The sequence below is a fragment of the Myxine glutinosa genome, chromosome 11, assembly GCF_964187855.1.
Source record: "Myxine glutinosa chromosome 11, kmMyxGlut1.1, whole genome shotgun sequence".
NCBI lineage: Eukaryota > Metazoa > Chordata > Myxini > Myxiniformes > Myxinidae > Myxine > Myxine glutinosa.
The window spans coordinates 59,940,870-59,957,416 of NC_136271.1; the positions used below are offsets into that span (position 1 = coordinate 59,940,870).

General features: G+C 44.4%; 1 protein-coding gene across 1 annotated transcript in view; it reads left to right on the top strand.

Annotated features, from left to right (window-relative positions):
• The window catches only part of LOC137436708 (ephrin type-A receptor 5-like), a 386,742-nt gene that overhangs the window by 329,594 nt on the left and 40,601 nt on the right, over positions 1-16,547 (top strand). Inside the window, exons 12-13 of the mRNA XM_068130715.2 lie at positions 2,103-2,164; positions 13,966-14,175. Coding sequence (XP_067986816.2) covers positions 2,103-2,164; positions 13,966-14,175 — 272 coding nt within the window. The remainder of the gene's footprint in view (positions 1-2,102; positions 2,165-13,965; positions 14,176-16,547) is intronic.

Sequence of the window (16,547 nt, forward strand, 5' to 3'; positions counted from 1 at the left end):
ACCAGATGGCATCAGCCCACAGATCCTAAAATCCTGCTGCTCTGCCGCTCTGTCGCACCCTCTCTTCACCCTCTCTTTTGCTCAAGGTAATCTGCCATCTGCTTGGAAAATCAACCAACATTACCACTTTACACAAAAAGGTAAAAAAAACAGATACCTGCAACTATAGACAAATCAGACTGCTCCCAAACATCAGGAAGGCCATGGAATCCATCATCGCTTTTGAATTTAAACACCTTCTCTTCTCCAATGGCTCAACAATCATCTCCAAGAAGTTCTGTCGCTCAAGCTTTTGGGTCTCACTATCTGCCATGATCTTTCCTTGGTAAACCACATTTCCAAGCTGGCCTCCAAAGCCTGTCGCCGTTCGGGCATCCTCCGTCATGTGAAGTTCTTCCTTGGCACAACTGAGCTGTTTACCACTTATAATGCTTTCATCTGCAGCTTGACGGAGCACTGCTCCTCCCGTCTGGGCTGGTGCTCCTACCTCACACCTAGCTAGGCATCATGCTGGAGAAACCAAGGCTTTTGGAGTCATTGGAATCTCCTGTGATGAAGCTGATTCTGAAGGCCTTTCTCTCTCACACCGCAGGCAGGTAGGTGGTATTTCTGTCTTCTACCGACTCCTCTCCAGCCTTGCGCCCCCTGCTCTGTCTGTGCTCTGTCCCCCAAATATTCCTGCAGGACGCACAAGATCTGCCTGCAACCCTCTTCTGGTGAAATTGCCAAAATCAAGAGACTCTGCTCACCTTCACTCCTTAATTCCTCTTTTTTCCCACATCTGGAACAAACTCCCTCACTCTTTTCAATCCCACTCCTCTCTCCAGATCTTTAAAACAGCTGTTCCCCTCCATCTCATATCTTTCCCTATCCAAAACCATGATCTTCGATCTCTACCCCTGTAAATCCACCCCAAACCCACCTCCTTCAAATTCCCATATTTTCTTTCCTGAAAGTCCCTGTAGTGTCCATCTTGTTTATCCCATGTACCCCACACCAGCCCTCTTCCTTCCACAGATCTACCACTGTCCCTGTTCCCTGCTGTTGTTGTGCTTCCCTCGCTCTCTCTCTCTCCCCCTCTTGTCTCCCGCTCCCCTTGTTATATGTTCTATGTGTTAGCTTTCTACCCTTCTTGTCCTTGTTATATGCTCTATGCATTTATGAGCCTCGACTTAGTATATAAAAAAGAAATCTGAATTCTAAAAAGCCAATACCAGCACGCACATGAAATCCTTATCACAGTCGTCTGTGCCGGATGTGGTTGCCTGTGCCAGAAATGGTCACCTGTGCCAGACGTGGTTGTCAGAGCCAGACAAGGTCGCCTGAATCGAATGAGCAGTCGGAATTACAGACAATTGGAAGCTGCCTGGCATGCAGTGATATGACAAAAACATCACAACTTATTCATTGGAATGTGATTTAAAACAAACAGAAAAGGAAAGTGGCCTACCTTGAGTCCCTGGAGGAATGCATTCAGGAGATTCCAATCAACAGAGGAACCCTTAAGATTTAGTGGCGGTCAATTTATTATTGTAACATTTGCATTAATGTCAGAATTTTCGTTGGTAATTAAGTATTGATGTGCTGCTTGATCATTCGTGTTTATTCAAGCAAAGTTTAAATACCCAGACAACACGCTTTCAATGATGTTTTCATACACTTATGTGGGATGTGATTTGAAAGGAGCTGTGCTTTCATTCTGCCACATTTCCTGCGTTCTCCCAGCTCTTGAGTACAATGTACACGCTGAGATTGTGAAATTTATCGTTTTAATTCAGTGCCAGGGGGAATCCGTCTCCAGATGCATCACGTGTGCTATCGTTGAACATGTACGGCGCATAATTATCCACGTCATTCACCGTTGAACTCTCATTCATGTAAATATTATTCCACTATGCAATGCAAAATGGATACCAGTGAAGAACAAATTGCCTTGTTTGGTAATACTCGTCATTTTTGGCAATATTGGACTTAAAGACTACCTACCTTCTTGTATATATCATGTTGATATGTGGGATCTCTCATGACAGGTGTTTGCTTCCAGTCTGAACTATTTTCATTGTTGGCAGAACCCCACAAACTTTCCTCGTTTGTTGTTGCAGCAACGCCTGTAATGATTATCACGGAGTTCATGGAAAACGGCTCGTTGGACGCCTTCCTTCGGGTAAGATGGGGTTGTCGGAGTCGGACAGGGTTGTCTACAGGGCTTAAAATTTTAAAATAAAAAATGTTTTTTTTTTTTTTTCAAAAATAAATAAATAATTAAAATATATTTGGGTATACCCAGCCTCATGGGGTAAATCTACAATCATTGTAACATATCCTGCAGATTGCATACACTCAGATTGAGAAATTGCAAAAGCGAGCAGTCATATAGAGCTCGAACATGTCCAGTAAAAAGATCAAGTTTGGTTTTTGTTTATTTTGTGATGCATTGTGCGAGTATTTCGGGTTCATTGGTTGATTTGTGAATTGAAATGTATTAAATATTGTATTCAAATATGTACTTGATTTCAATTATATTTGCACTTTAGTCATCATGAGGATTTTCAATCTTACCCCAATGGTTTTGCAGGCCTTTCAGTGTAATCAACCACTTTATTTAATCTACATGTGCTGGCACATGTCTGCATCTACCTACATGTGCTGTTTAATCCAGCAATCATATGTGCTGCAAAACACGTATCACTTGAGCTCTTCGATCTTTTTGTGTTGTCAAAAAACATAATGGAATACTCGTATTTCTGAAGACCAGCATCAGACTGCACCAGAGTATGTTAACTGCTGGTTGAAGTGGGGTGTGGCTGACGTTTCGAGCGTGAACCCTTCCTCAGAGCAAAAGAGGCTAGACATTTGTCAGAACCCTCTTTTTCTCTGATGAAGGGATAACGCTCGAAGCGTCAGCCCCACCTTACTTCCCATGGCGGTTGACTCACCTTGTGTGAGTGGAAGCACGAAGTTTCACGGACGATGTATAATCTAAGTGTCGCTGGTTTGAACGCCCACCAGAAGTAAAAAATGAAAAAAAGAATTATAACCGCAAGTTATTCCGTCCAACGAATAACTTCCTTTTCGTCCATTTAAGTCAACGAGAAAACTAAATTATATTGGAAATTAATGTATTCTCCTACAAACGGAACTAGAGTCTCGATGTACATCGGAGTGACAACTTGCAATGAGAAGCCATTTTATATCCATGGAGCCGGTGCACCGAACCTGTGTCCATTGTGTGTGAAGCGTAATGTGCCCGTTTTCCAATCAAACTGTCTTTTTCTGCACCCAAAAGGGAAATTATTTTTGGCTGCTTGGCGAGGGTGATACTGGGTGGTTTGCCTTTGCCTTCCCATCAGTTAGTCAGTGCAGTAATTTATAATTTGAGCAGGATGCCGTTAATAACAAGCCTCACTTGGCGAAGGATATTGTGGGATTTTTAACACTAGTACACCCGCTCACGAAGGGAACGGCAGGAAGGATCATTCCTCTTTGGGGTGTATAGATTGCAGTAGATCTATGGTCGGGTCTCAAGAACATTGGGTGTGTGTTCTTTTACGAAGTTTCTTGGGAAGAGATCGCCAAGTGGTTTAACCATTCGAGCAAGCACTCCATTCAAAACCGTTAAGGAACGTCTTGCTTGGCAAGCGCTAGCTAGCTGTTTGGTAAATGAGCACAACCCGGTCTTCCTCCCTTTCAGTTTCGTGTTAAATAGCAGGAGAGAGTTTTAAAAGTTCGCTAAGAAAAACGGCATGTTAGCACCAGGAAGGGTCATGTTATTTACCCAACGCTTGTGGCGTATATAGAGCACAGTAGATCTTCACTCAGTTCTGTCAGTAAAACTTACCTCATGGATGTAGGTATTCCTCCAAATTCCTTTATTTAGTGTTATAAATAGCATTAGTGACTGTTTAAAAAGCTAATCATACGTGTTTGTGGTTTATAATATTTTAAATCTGGTCGAGGTTGTTGGGCCGTTGCTCCCATGGAAACGCCATGATGAGCTATTTATAAACGTTGACTCGACGTTTGTTAAAGGAGGAAAAACCCCTTGGGGAGGTGGGATATTATTGGTATTAATATTGTTTTTTAATAACATTAATATTATGCTATTATCATTAGTTTTGTTATTTGAAGCGGCCTTGGAAAAACGCCACGATGAAGCTAACTTAACATGGATATAAACCTCAACATGCAACCCCATTGAAGGCAATGGCGGGGAAAACCCACTCGGGGGAGAAAAGACCCTTGGGGAGGGGGACAAATGAATGCGCTACAACCTTCATTATGTAACCCTTCATCATCCTGTCAAGTTTAGTTGAGATTGGATAAGTAACGACAGAATGTATCGGGGTCAAAAATTCATCAGACAGACAGAGAGACGCCAAATGGCGTATTTTAGAATGATGATGATGATGATTCACCAACTAATGATAGCAGATGGGACACCCGGCTTAAAGTCCATTCGATGGATGAGACACACACTGATGAATCGATGACTTGGGGTTTTGGAAGAGGGCTTAAAAAATAATTGGGGTACTTTAGACTTGAAGTCACATTTTACATTACGTGGAATTTTCACTGGTCCCATCTATTATGCTGTCAAAGGACATTCCTGTCAAACTCCCTAAATATTCCACACTCTAAAAGGAAATATATCCCTTGGAACAGCCCGGTGGAACCAGGTTGTCTGCTCGTATACACTGCCTTCATAAAGTATTCACACCCCTTGACGTTTTCCCATTTTGTTGCATTACAGCCTGGATTTAAAATGGATTGAATTTAGATTATTTTGTCACTGATCTACACATAATACCCCATAATGTCAAAGTGGAATTATTATTTTTAAAGAAATTTTTACAACATAATTAAAAGTGAAAAGCTGAAATGTCTTAAGTCAATAAGTATTCAACACCTTTGCTATGAGACCCCAAATTGAGCTCAGGTGCATCCAATTTTCTTTTGATCATCCTTGAGATGTCTCTACACTTGATTTGAGTCCACCTGTGGCCAATTCAATTGATTGGACATTATTTAGAGGAAACACACCTTTCTAGATAAGGTCACACAGTTAGTGCATGTCTGAGCAGAAACTCTATCATGAAGTCCAAGGAACTGTCCGAAGATGGAATTGGGAGGAGGCATATATCTGGGGAAGGGTATAAAACAATTTTTAGAGTTTTGAAAGTTACCAAGAGCACGGTGAGCTCTATCTTTAGAAAATGGAAAGAATATAGAACTACCCAGACTCTTACTAGAGCTGGCCGTCTGACCAAACTGAGCAACTGGATCATCAAGGATGATCAAAATTCCGGGCATCCTCCGTCGTGCGAAGTCCTTCCTCGGCACACCTGAGCTCCTCACCACTTACAAGGCTTTCATCCGCAGCTCAATGGAATACTGTTCTCCCCTATGGGCTGGTGCTCCTGCCTCACACCTGGCTCGGCTTCACGCTGTTGAATCCAAAGCTTTCAAAATCATTGGAATCTCCCGCGATGAAGCTATCTCTGAGGGCCTTTCACTCACTCTCCGCAGGCAGGTAGGTGGTCTTTCTGTCTTCTACCGACTCCTCTCCGGCCTTGCTCCCCCAGCTCTCTCTGTGCTCTGTCCCCCAAATATTCCTACAGGTCGCACAAGATCTGCCAACAACCCTCTGATGGTTAAACTGCCGAAATCTCGGCTCTCTGCTCACCTTCACTCTTTCATTCCTCTTTTCTCCCGCCTGTGGAACAAACTCCCACACTCCCTTCAATCCCTCTCCTCCCTCCAGGTCTTTAAAACAGCTGTTCACCACCATCTCTTATCTTCCCCCATCCATAACCTTGATCTTTTCTACCCCCACTAATTCACCCCAGATCCACCTTGTTTGAAATTCCAACTTATTTCCTGGAAATCCTGGCAGTGTCCATATGTTTATACCTCTCCCACCCCCCCCCCCCCCTTCACATGCCTCCCCCCCTTCACATGCCTCCCCCCCTTCACATGCCTCCCCCCCAAAGCCCTCTCCCTCCCACAGATCTCTCGATGTCTCCATGTCTCTCGGTCCCTGCTCTCAAATGTTGTGTTTGTGTCCTTCCCCCTCTCTCCCCATCTTGTCTACCGCTCCCGATGTTATTTGTTTTATGTGTCTGTTTGTCTTTCTGTGTGATTAATGTTCGCTCTTTCACGAGCCTCGATCTTGTATACAAAAAAAAAAAAAAAAAAAAAAAAAAAAAAACTGGGCAAGAAGGACCTTTCTTCAGGGAGGTAACAAAGAACGCAATGACCACTCTGACAGAACTACAGAGTTCCTTGGCTGTGATAGGAGAATCTGCTCGAAGGACACCAGTCTCTGCAGCACTTCACAAATCTAGGCTTTAAGGGAGAGTGGCCAGATTGGAAGCCACTCCTGAGAAAACAAGACACATGATAGCCTGCCTGGAGTTTCCAAAATGCCACATGAAAGTCTGAGAGCATGAGGCAAAAGATTATGTGGACTGATGAGACGAAAATTGAACTTTGGCCTAAATGCAAAGGTCGATGTCTTTTTTTTTTTCTTTCTTTTTTTTTGTATACTGAATCGAGGCTCGTGAAAGAGCTAACATTTATTTCACAAACAAATCAACCAGACAAACAAAATATATAAAAAGAGGGGGCGGAAGAGAAGATGGGGAGAGAAGGGGAAGCACACAAACACAACACTTGAGAGCAGGGAGAAGTGTGTGAGGGAGAGGGCTTGGGGGGAGGAGGCGTGGGAAGGGGGGGGGGGTAGGTATAAAACACAAGGGGACCGAAATTAGCGGGGGTAGAAAAGATCAAGGTTCTGGATGGGGGAAGATAAGAGATGGTGGTGAACAGCTGTTTTAAAGACCTGGAGGGTGGAGTGGGATTGAAGAGAGCGAGGGAGTTTGTTCCAGAGGCGGGAGAAAAGAGGAATGAAGGAGTGAAGGTGAGCAGAAAGTCTTGATTTTGGCAGTTTAACCATAGGAGGGTTGCAGGCAGATCTTGTGCGACATGTAGGAAGATTTGGGGGACAGAGCCCAGAGAGAGCTGGGGGGCAAGGCCAGAGAGGAGTCGGTAGAAGACGGAAAGACCACCAACCTGCCTGCGGTGAGTGAGTGAAAGGCCCTTGGAGTTAGTTTCATCGCGGGAGATTCCAATGATTCTGAACGCTTTGGTTTCAACAGCGTGAAGACGAGCTAGGTGTGAGGCAGGAGCACCAGACCAGAGGGGAGAGCAGTATTCCATAGACCTGCGGATGAAAGCCTTGTAAGTGGTGAGGAGCTCAGGTGTACCAAGGAAGGACTTCGCACAACGGAGGATGCCCAGTCGGCGACTGGCTTTGGAGGCCAGATTTGAAATGAGGTTTTCCCAGGAAAGATCATGGCAGATAGTGAGACCCAAAAGATTGAGTGACAGAACTTCTTGGAGAGGATTATTCAGAAAGTGGATGGGAGGGTTGTCCAGTCGGTCTTTTCGGAGAGACATCGTAAGAGTGTGAGATTTGTCAGGATTGAAAGACATGCTCCATTTGTTTGCCCAGTCTGTGATTTTGTCCAGGTCTGCAGAGAGTGAGGAGGCTGCAGACTGCCGATCTGAGGGATGAGGAATGGAGCGACAGAGAGTAGAGTCGTCAGCAAAGAGATAGAGAGGATTTTCAAGAGAGTCAGAGAGATCATTGATGAAGACCAGAAAAAGCACAGGGCCCAGAACACTGCCTTGGGGAACTCCAGCCTGAACAGGAAGAGGAGATGAGAGAAACCCATTCATGGCCACACGTTGACTACGACCAGAGAGGAAGTCCGCCAGCCATGCGTGGAGATTTCCATGGATACCAAAGGAGGAGAGTTTGGTGAGCAGAGCGGGGTGCCAGACCGTATCGAAGGCACGTGATATGTCAAGGGAGACAGCTCTAATTTCCTGTTTGGTGTTGAGGACCTCCATCCATTGTTGAGAAAGCAGAAGCAGCATGTCCAGAGTAGAGTGACCTGGTCTGAAACCAAATTGATGGTCAGAGATCAAGCCATTGGAGAAGAGGAAAGATTTTATATCTGAAGCAATGATGGATTCCATGACTTTGCTGATAATTGGAAGAAGGCTGATTGGTCTGTAGTTGCTAGGATCTGTTTTTGCACCTTTTTTGTGCAAAGCGGTGATGTTGGCTGATTTCCAAGCAGATGGCAGATGACCTTGAGCAAAAGAGAGGGTGAAGAGAACAGAAAGAGGGAGTAAAAGAGCGGAAGAACATGATTTTAGGACCCATGGGCTGATGCCGTCAGGACCAGTTGCAGAATCAGAGTCGAGGGTTGACAGAAACTTTTCCACCTTGTCAGGAGGAAAGGACACAGAGTCCAGGAGCAGCTGGGTATGACTGGGTATGGTGGGTACAGAGAGGGATGGGTTTGGGACACAAGATTTAGAGGCAAACACAGAGTTGAGGCATTCAGCTTTTTCACGTGCGGAGTCAGCCGTTAAGCCATTTGAGGTGAGGGAGGGGATGGAGAGGGAACAAACACCAGAAACAGATTTGACCAGACGCCACCAGGATTTGGAAGAGGGAGACAGATAAGAGAGTTCGGTCTTGAGAATGGTGAGATATTGTTTCCTGGCTCTCCTGAGGGTGGACACACACTTAGTTTCGGTCTTTGTGAAAGGAAATGAGATTTCCTTCCGTTGGATTTGCTTTCCAGGAGACAAAAGCAAGTTGTTTCTGGGCAACAGCCTCACCACAAGATTCCGTGTACCATGGACGGGAGGAAGGGTATGACAACTGAAGACGAGATGGGATAAATCTGTGCACGAGAGAGAGCAATTTACTTTGAAAGAATTCCCAGGATGAGTTGATGTCAGAGGCGGTAGAGATGGGAGACCAGTCCAGATGATTGATGGCTGCTTGAAGACCGTGCCAGTTGGCCTGAGTGAAATGCCAGACTCGTCTGCTGAGGAGGCTCTCTGAGAATGGTCAGAGAGATGTCCACTTTAACAAGCACATGATCAGATGAGCCGATTGGAGCAGAAGAAGAGCAGCAGACATTTTCAGGGAAGTTAGTCATAACCAAGTCCAGAAGAGAAGATGCTCCGTTGACTGAAATCCGGGTCGGGAAATTGACAGATTGCTTCAGTCCCAGTGAGTCACAGAAGTCCTTTGCTGAAGAGCCATGGCTGGTGAGAGAGGTACCCACACCCAGCCAACTGGCATGGTGACAATTGAAATCACCACATCTGAGGAAGAGAGAGTTGGGATGGGTAGATAGAAGTTGGTCCATATTATCAGACAGCGAGATGTAGATGGAGTCATCACTGTTTGGTGGACGGTACAACACACATCTGAACAAAAGGTGGGAGCGAAGGGGAAGCCGTAGCCAAAGGTATTCCTGGGGGTGAGGTGGAGAGAGGGCAGTGGAGGGCGAGTGAGGAAGAGAGTTTTTTTTATAAAGATAGCAACCCCACCTCCAGGACGAGGCTCAGGTCTATCATACCGGAGGAGGGAGTAACCTGGGAGAGATACCAAGGCATCAAAGACATCATGAAGGATGAAAGTTTCTGTTAAGCAGATCACATCTGGTTTGTCAGAAGCAACCTGTATGGAGAGATCAGTCAAGTTTGAGGGAAGGCCCCGGATGTTTGAGGTCCATACCGTTAATGAACAGGAAGGGGGAGCATCGGATACAGAACAGGGGGGGGAGGGGTAGGGTAAGATGTGGAAGAGGTAGGGAGAGCTGTTGAAGGTGTGTCAGAGATTTCAGAGATTTCAGAATAGCTTGGAGAAAGGGAAGAATGGGGCGGACAAAAGGTTTGATGGAGATTGGGTGAGGGACAGTGAGGTGTTATTTGAGGAGGGGGAAGAGCGAGGCAGAAGGTTGGGGGAGATGAAGGTGAAAGTTGGAAGGGGGAAGAAGCAGGGAGGATGCTTTGAGGAGGAGGGGTGAGGGGAGTCTAGGAGGGGAGGAGCGAGGGAGAGTCTCGGAGGGGAGGGGTGTGGGGGGAGTTTAGGAGGGAGGGGAAGGAAGGGGCAAGGGGGGAGATTTGAATGAGATGGGTGATGGGGAATATTTGGAGGGGAGGGGCAAGGGGGAAGATTTGAAAGGGATGGGTGATGGGGAAGATTTGGAGGGGAGGGGCAAGGGGGAATATTTGAAAGAGATGGGTGATGGGGAAGATTTGGAGGGGAGGAGTAAGGGGGTAGATTTGGAGGGGAGGGGTGATGGGGAAGTTTTGGAGGGGAGGGGGGATGGGGACGTTTTGGAGGGAAGGGGGGATGGGGAAGATTTGTAGGGGAGGGGTGAGATTGGATTTTGAAAAGTGTACGATTCATGGGAAACGAACATTTTTTGCAAAATGAGTTTGAGACCTTCGAGTCAAAAATACGTTTGAGGACGCTGAAGGAGGGGTGGAGTTCTGGAGAGTTTAGGGAATGTAGAAAAGAGGAACTGTAAGAGGTGGTATTTTTAATTTTTTTTTGGAATGAATAGATTTGGTGAGCAAGACGAAAGCATCCTTTTGTAGGAGAAGAAGAAAAAGGTGTTATAATATATGACAGAAAACAGTTGTTCAGGGGAGAGATTAAACATTTCTAACCACGTGATCGCGTGATCACGAACAACGTGAACGAAGAACGAATGAACAAATAAGAACAACAAATAAACGAATAAGAACTGAGAAGGAAATATTTTTGGGGGGGGGGGGGGGGTTTTGAGTGGAGATATTAAACAAGGAAGTATGGGGTGAACGACTGGGACGAAACAGAGAACGAAAATAATTGCAGCGCATTCGGCGAACCGCTGACAGAAAACAAAACCACAAGGTCGGAGGCGGTAGCCTAAGCCTACTAGTACTAGGCCTCAGAATACTCGACACGCATTAACCGACGATTGTGTATGCATGTACAAAAAATTAACACCGAAAATTTTCCTAAAGACACGCTGTAGGTACACACACCAAAAGGTAGATACAGTCTCGACAAAAACACAATTTTGAAAAATTACTTAGCTTCGAAAGCGTGAGCGCATGGAACAGCTTCGAAAAGACGTGGCCTTGCCGACAAAGATCTCGCGAGATCTCGCCAACTGACAGAAACTGAGCACAGCTCATCACCTATCTAACACCATCCCTACCATGATGCATGGTGTTGGCAGCATCATGCTATGGGGATGCTTTTCAGTGGCAAAGACTTGGAGACTTGTAAGGATAGAGGGAACAATAAATGGAGCCAAATACTGTCAAATCCTTGAGGAGAACCTGCTTCAGAGTGCAAAAGACTACCTCCACCATGCTGAACAGTTTACGTGTTGTATCCCATCCAACGGGACACGGGTTGTAGCAACACATATTGTGTGTGTGTGTGTGTGTGTGTGTGTGTGTGTGTGTGTGTGTGTGTGTGTGTGTGTGTGTGTGTGTGTGTGTGTGTGTGTGTATGTGTGTGTGTGTGTGTGTGTGTGTGTGTATGAATGTACACACTAATTTGTTTGTTCCTTATATGTTACAAACCCCTGGGCCAACTCTGACTTTGCGTTTCTGAGCACAATATATATTTTTCCAAGCATGTTTCCTTGCGTGTGTCCGATCACACGCCACAATTTTGGCCGAGTCTCGATATTCCATCGCCCTGAAAGCACGAGGAACAAATTTGATTGGTCGAGATGCTGTAAAATGGTGTAATATTTTGCCTAAGTACTGCTAAATGAAAAGTTTTTTGGAAGTGCCAACAAGGCATGTGTTCTACAGTGTTCATTCATATATCTTATTCAATTGAATTCAAATAAAACTTTTAAAGAGTGAAGAAAGAAACCTCGATTTTTTTTAACGAACTTTACCACTGTTGAAGCACCCTCTTTTACACCACCTTATTTTTAACAGGTTAAATAAGTTATTCATGCCTGTTGTTTGTGTCCTTTATTACACTGATAAAAATTAAGTTTCCTGTTTGGAGTGATTTACAATTTTGTTTGACAGACGAATGAAGCAATTGCTTTACCACGAGTGTGCATGCCGGTCATCGTCTGTCGAGACAATTGTCCATCACAATGATTAAAAGGGAAATTTTAACACGAAAGAGGAACCAACAGTAGACTATTTCTTACTATGCAAACTCTTTCTTCGCAACGCAACTATGTTTTGGGTGTAAGTTCCAATGTATTGAATGCCCTGAGTTATATCTGATCTTGAGAACAGAAATCTTGCCTGGATGCACCTTCACAGATCACACCTGTATTTTCTGCTATATAAATCATATCACTCCTGGGAAATGCTGCATAAGAATCGTCCTGCGAGATTCACAGGCACTTCACAGCCGTGTGGACCCTCTGAGAGCAAAATCTCTGCCAAAACCACTTAATCTATTCATTGCGCAGATGTGCAACTGGTGATCTGGAAAAAAAAATTTGAGCTCCCAGCTAGCTTTCTGTGTTATGATACCGGACTGGTAAGTGCGGAGAGCTCTCCGAGACGTGAATTGAGCAGGATTCTGTCTTACTGGAGGCTTAACCCCTCGTTCATCCCTTTAGCACAAGTTTCTTTCTTGGGAAACTGTCGACACGGTCAGTAAATTGGCCTGCAGATGAGACACTTCTGTGGTAACCACCCTTCCTTACCCACTCTTCAGATATTGAATCATGTCGAGTCTCTTGAGAAGTCGAGCTGATTTCTGTGCAATCTGGGAATTTCGTTTGTCACCCGATACAGTGGGCCTCCATTGCCATTAGCGTCACGCCTTTCTGCTTGCAAGGCTACTTCTGAAACTCGACCACCATCCTGGTAATCCTGGGGTCTCGCTTTAGATTTCAAGGTTGTACTGTGTGTCTGCAGAATGTCAAATCGTTTTGGTTAAATAGAGTGTGAAGAGGAGTTATTGTAATGTCAGCAATGAATCCTTCCCCACCTTGATGTACCGAACCTTACATCACAACAGTATTACTCTTATTAACAATAACAAGACACTTAAATAATAAAAGTCCACGATTTAGTGAAATCTCCTTGATTTACATGTTATAAAATTATATTATAATAAAGTCTCAAATAATTTATTTTGTCATCATACACACAACACAGTATATATTTTTTGCATTCATGCATATAATAGTGTATATATGTATGTATATATATATATATATATATATATATATATATATATATATATATATATATATATATATATATATATATATATACACACACAGTCACGTGAAAAAGTAAGTACACTCCATGTAAAGTTTTGACTTTTTCAACATACAGCTATTTGATCTTCATTTCAACAATATTGATAGATAAAGGTGATATAATATAACAAATATCATGAAACATTTACATTTTGTAGTCCATTGTATAATTTAAATAAACATAAATGCAAATTTCGCATATGGAAAAAGTAAGTATATAGGGACAGCCATAAAAATCCTAATTATTCCTATTTAACCCATATATGGGGTTAAGAGGGACTATAAGTTGCTTTTTTAAAAAACAAGAGAGCACTTTCAAACCAAATATCAATAAATCAGTATGGTTATCAATTTTCAGCGAAAAAAGTTTCCAAACTTTTTTTCAGTTTGTGTCCCTATTCACCTTGCTGTCCCTATTCACCCATTTCACGGTACTTGCATATATACATATATACCGGTACTTGCATATATACATATATACTTGCATATATATATATATATACATATACTTGCATATATACATATACTTGCATTTATACATATATACTTGCATATATACATATATACTTGCATATATACATATATACTTGCATATATATATATATATACATATACTTGCATATATACATATACTTGCATTTATACATATATACTTGCATATATACATATATACTTGCATATATACATATACTTGCATTTATACATATATACTTGCATATATATTTACTGCAGTAAGATGGCTCACATGTTTAATGTGAGCTGGCTAATATAATGATTTGCACACAGGTCCTTCATTCGAGAGCCAAATGCTCTTCTCCCTGCTTTGTTTTGTGTGGAGCAGAAGAATGATGGGCAGTTCACCTTAACTCAGGTCATGGGAATGCTGCGCGGAATTGCCGTCGGCATGAAGTACCTGGCCGACATGAACTACATCCATCGTGACCTTGCAGCACGTAACGTGCTGGTCAATGGCAACCTCGTGTGCAAAGTTTCCGACTTCGGCCTCTCCCGGGGCCTTGAAGATGACCCGCAAGCCGTGTACACCACACATGTATGTTGTAAGCATTTCCTTAAGCACACTCCCTTCCTTAAACTTTACAAAAACTCATCACTCATGAGTTGTGATGTTATTTTGGAGTTTGAAACAAAAAATCTTCAGTACTTCTGGCAAGATTCTTTTACCATGCAATTTTATTTATTTATTATTAATTGATGTGATGGTCACTGGGGCATGGTGGTGTAGTTGGTGTTAGCATTTATAACAAGAAAATTAATGTGTTTTGTATAATCATCTCAAGTAATCATATTATATTAACATATCAATCAGCTTATCGCCAAAATTAAATCCTGAAAGTTGATCAGATATTAGTTCCATCCCTTGCCAAATTGGAATCCATGACGCTTTTTTCAAAATATTTATCACGAGCATTGAAATAATATGAGCCTAAATGTGAAAGCACACCTGTATTCTTTTTCTTATTCTTTTCATGTGCAGCACTTGGCTGCGAGTAGCAAACCCTGTGGGTAGCAAAACTCCGTGGGTAGCAAAACCCTGTGGGTAGCAAAACCCTGTGGGTAGCATCACTCTGTGGGTAGCAACACCCTGTGGGTAGCTTCACCCTGTGGGTAGCATCACTCTGTGGGTAGCATCACTCTGTGGGTAGCAAGCCCTGTGGGTAGCAAAACCCTGTGGGTAGCATCACTCTGTGGGTAGCAACACCCTGTGGGTAGCTTCACCCTGTGGGTAGCAAAACCCTGTGGGTAGCATCACCCTGTGGGTAGCATCACCCTGTGGGTAGCAACACTCTGCGGGTAGCAAAACCCTGTGGGTAGCAAAACTCCGTGGGTAGCAAAACCCTGTGGGTAGCAACACCCTGTGGGTAGCAACACACTGTGGGTAGCAACACCTTGCAGGTAGCAAAACCTTGTGGGTAGCAACACTCCATGGTTAGCAACACCCTGCAGGTAGCAACACTGCACGGGTAGCAAAACCCTGCAAACTCCACTGGTAGTAAAACCCTGCAGGTAGCAACACTCTGCGTGTAGCAAAACCCTGTGGGTAGCAAAACCTTGTGGGTCGCAACACCCTGTGGGTAGCATCACCCTGTGGGTAGCAACACCCTGTGCGTAGAAACACTGCGGGTAGCAAAACCCTGTGAGTAGCAACACGCTGTGGAAGCAACACCCTGCAGGTAGCAAAACGTTGTGGGTAGCAACACTCCATGGTTAGCAACACCCTGCAGGTAGCAACACTCCACGGGTAGCAAAACCCTGCAGGTAGCAACACTCTGCGGGTAGCAACACTCCGTGGGTAGCAAAACTCTGCGGGTAGCATCACCCTGTGGGTAGCAACACCCTGTTGGTAGCAAAACCCTGTGGGTAGCAAAAGCCTGCGGGTAGCATCACCCTGTGGGTCGAAACACTGCGGGTAGAAAAAACCCTGTGGGTAGCAACACGCTGTGGGAAGCAACACCCTGCAGGTAGCAAAACCTTGTGGGTGGCAACACTCCATGGTTAGCAACACCCTGCAGGTATCAACACTCTGCGGGTAGCAAAACTCTGTGGGTAGTAAAACCCTGTGGGTAGCAACACGCTGTGGTTAGCAACACCCTGCAGGTAGTAACACCTTGTGGGTAGCAACACTTCATGGTTAGCAACACCCTGCAGGCAGCAACACTCCGCGAGTAGCAAAACTATACAGGTAGCAACACTCCGCGGGTAGCAAAACCCTGCAGGTAGCAACACTCTGCGGGTAGCAAAACCCTGTGAGTAGCATCACTCTGTGGGTAGCAACACTCCACGGGTAGCAAAACCCTGTGGGTAGCATCACACTGTGGGTAGCAACACTCCACGGGTAGCAAAACCCTGTGGGTAGCATCACCCTGTGGGTAGAAACACTCTGCGGGTAGCAAAACCCTGTGGGTAGCAACATGTGGGTAGCAAAACCCTGTGGGTAGCAAAACCCTGTGGGTAGCAACACTCTGCGGGTAGCAAAACCCTGTGGGTAGCAAAACCCTGTGGGTAGCAACACTCCACGGGTAGCAAAACCCTGTGGGTAGCATCACCCTGTGGGTAGAAACACTCTGCGGGTAGCAAAACCCTGTGGGTAGCAACATGTGGGTAGCAAAACCCTGTGGGTAGCAAAACCCTGTGGGTAGCAACACTCTGCGGGTAGCAAAACCCTGTGTGTAACAAAACCCTGCGGGTAGCAACACCCTGCGGGTAGCAATACTGTGGGTTTTGACAAAAGTCAAGCTTTTCATCACCTTTGCCATTTGAGGTCTCATCCACCATCTTTCCATCACCAACCCTATTGCCCGCACTGTATCAGAATTGCAATTTGTACATTTGTTCCTGTGAAGTTTAATCTCTGTGGCTTTTAGTGGAGGAAGTGAAGGTATACGTTACGAATGGATGTAGAGT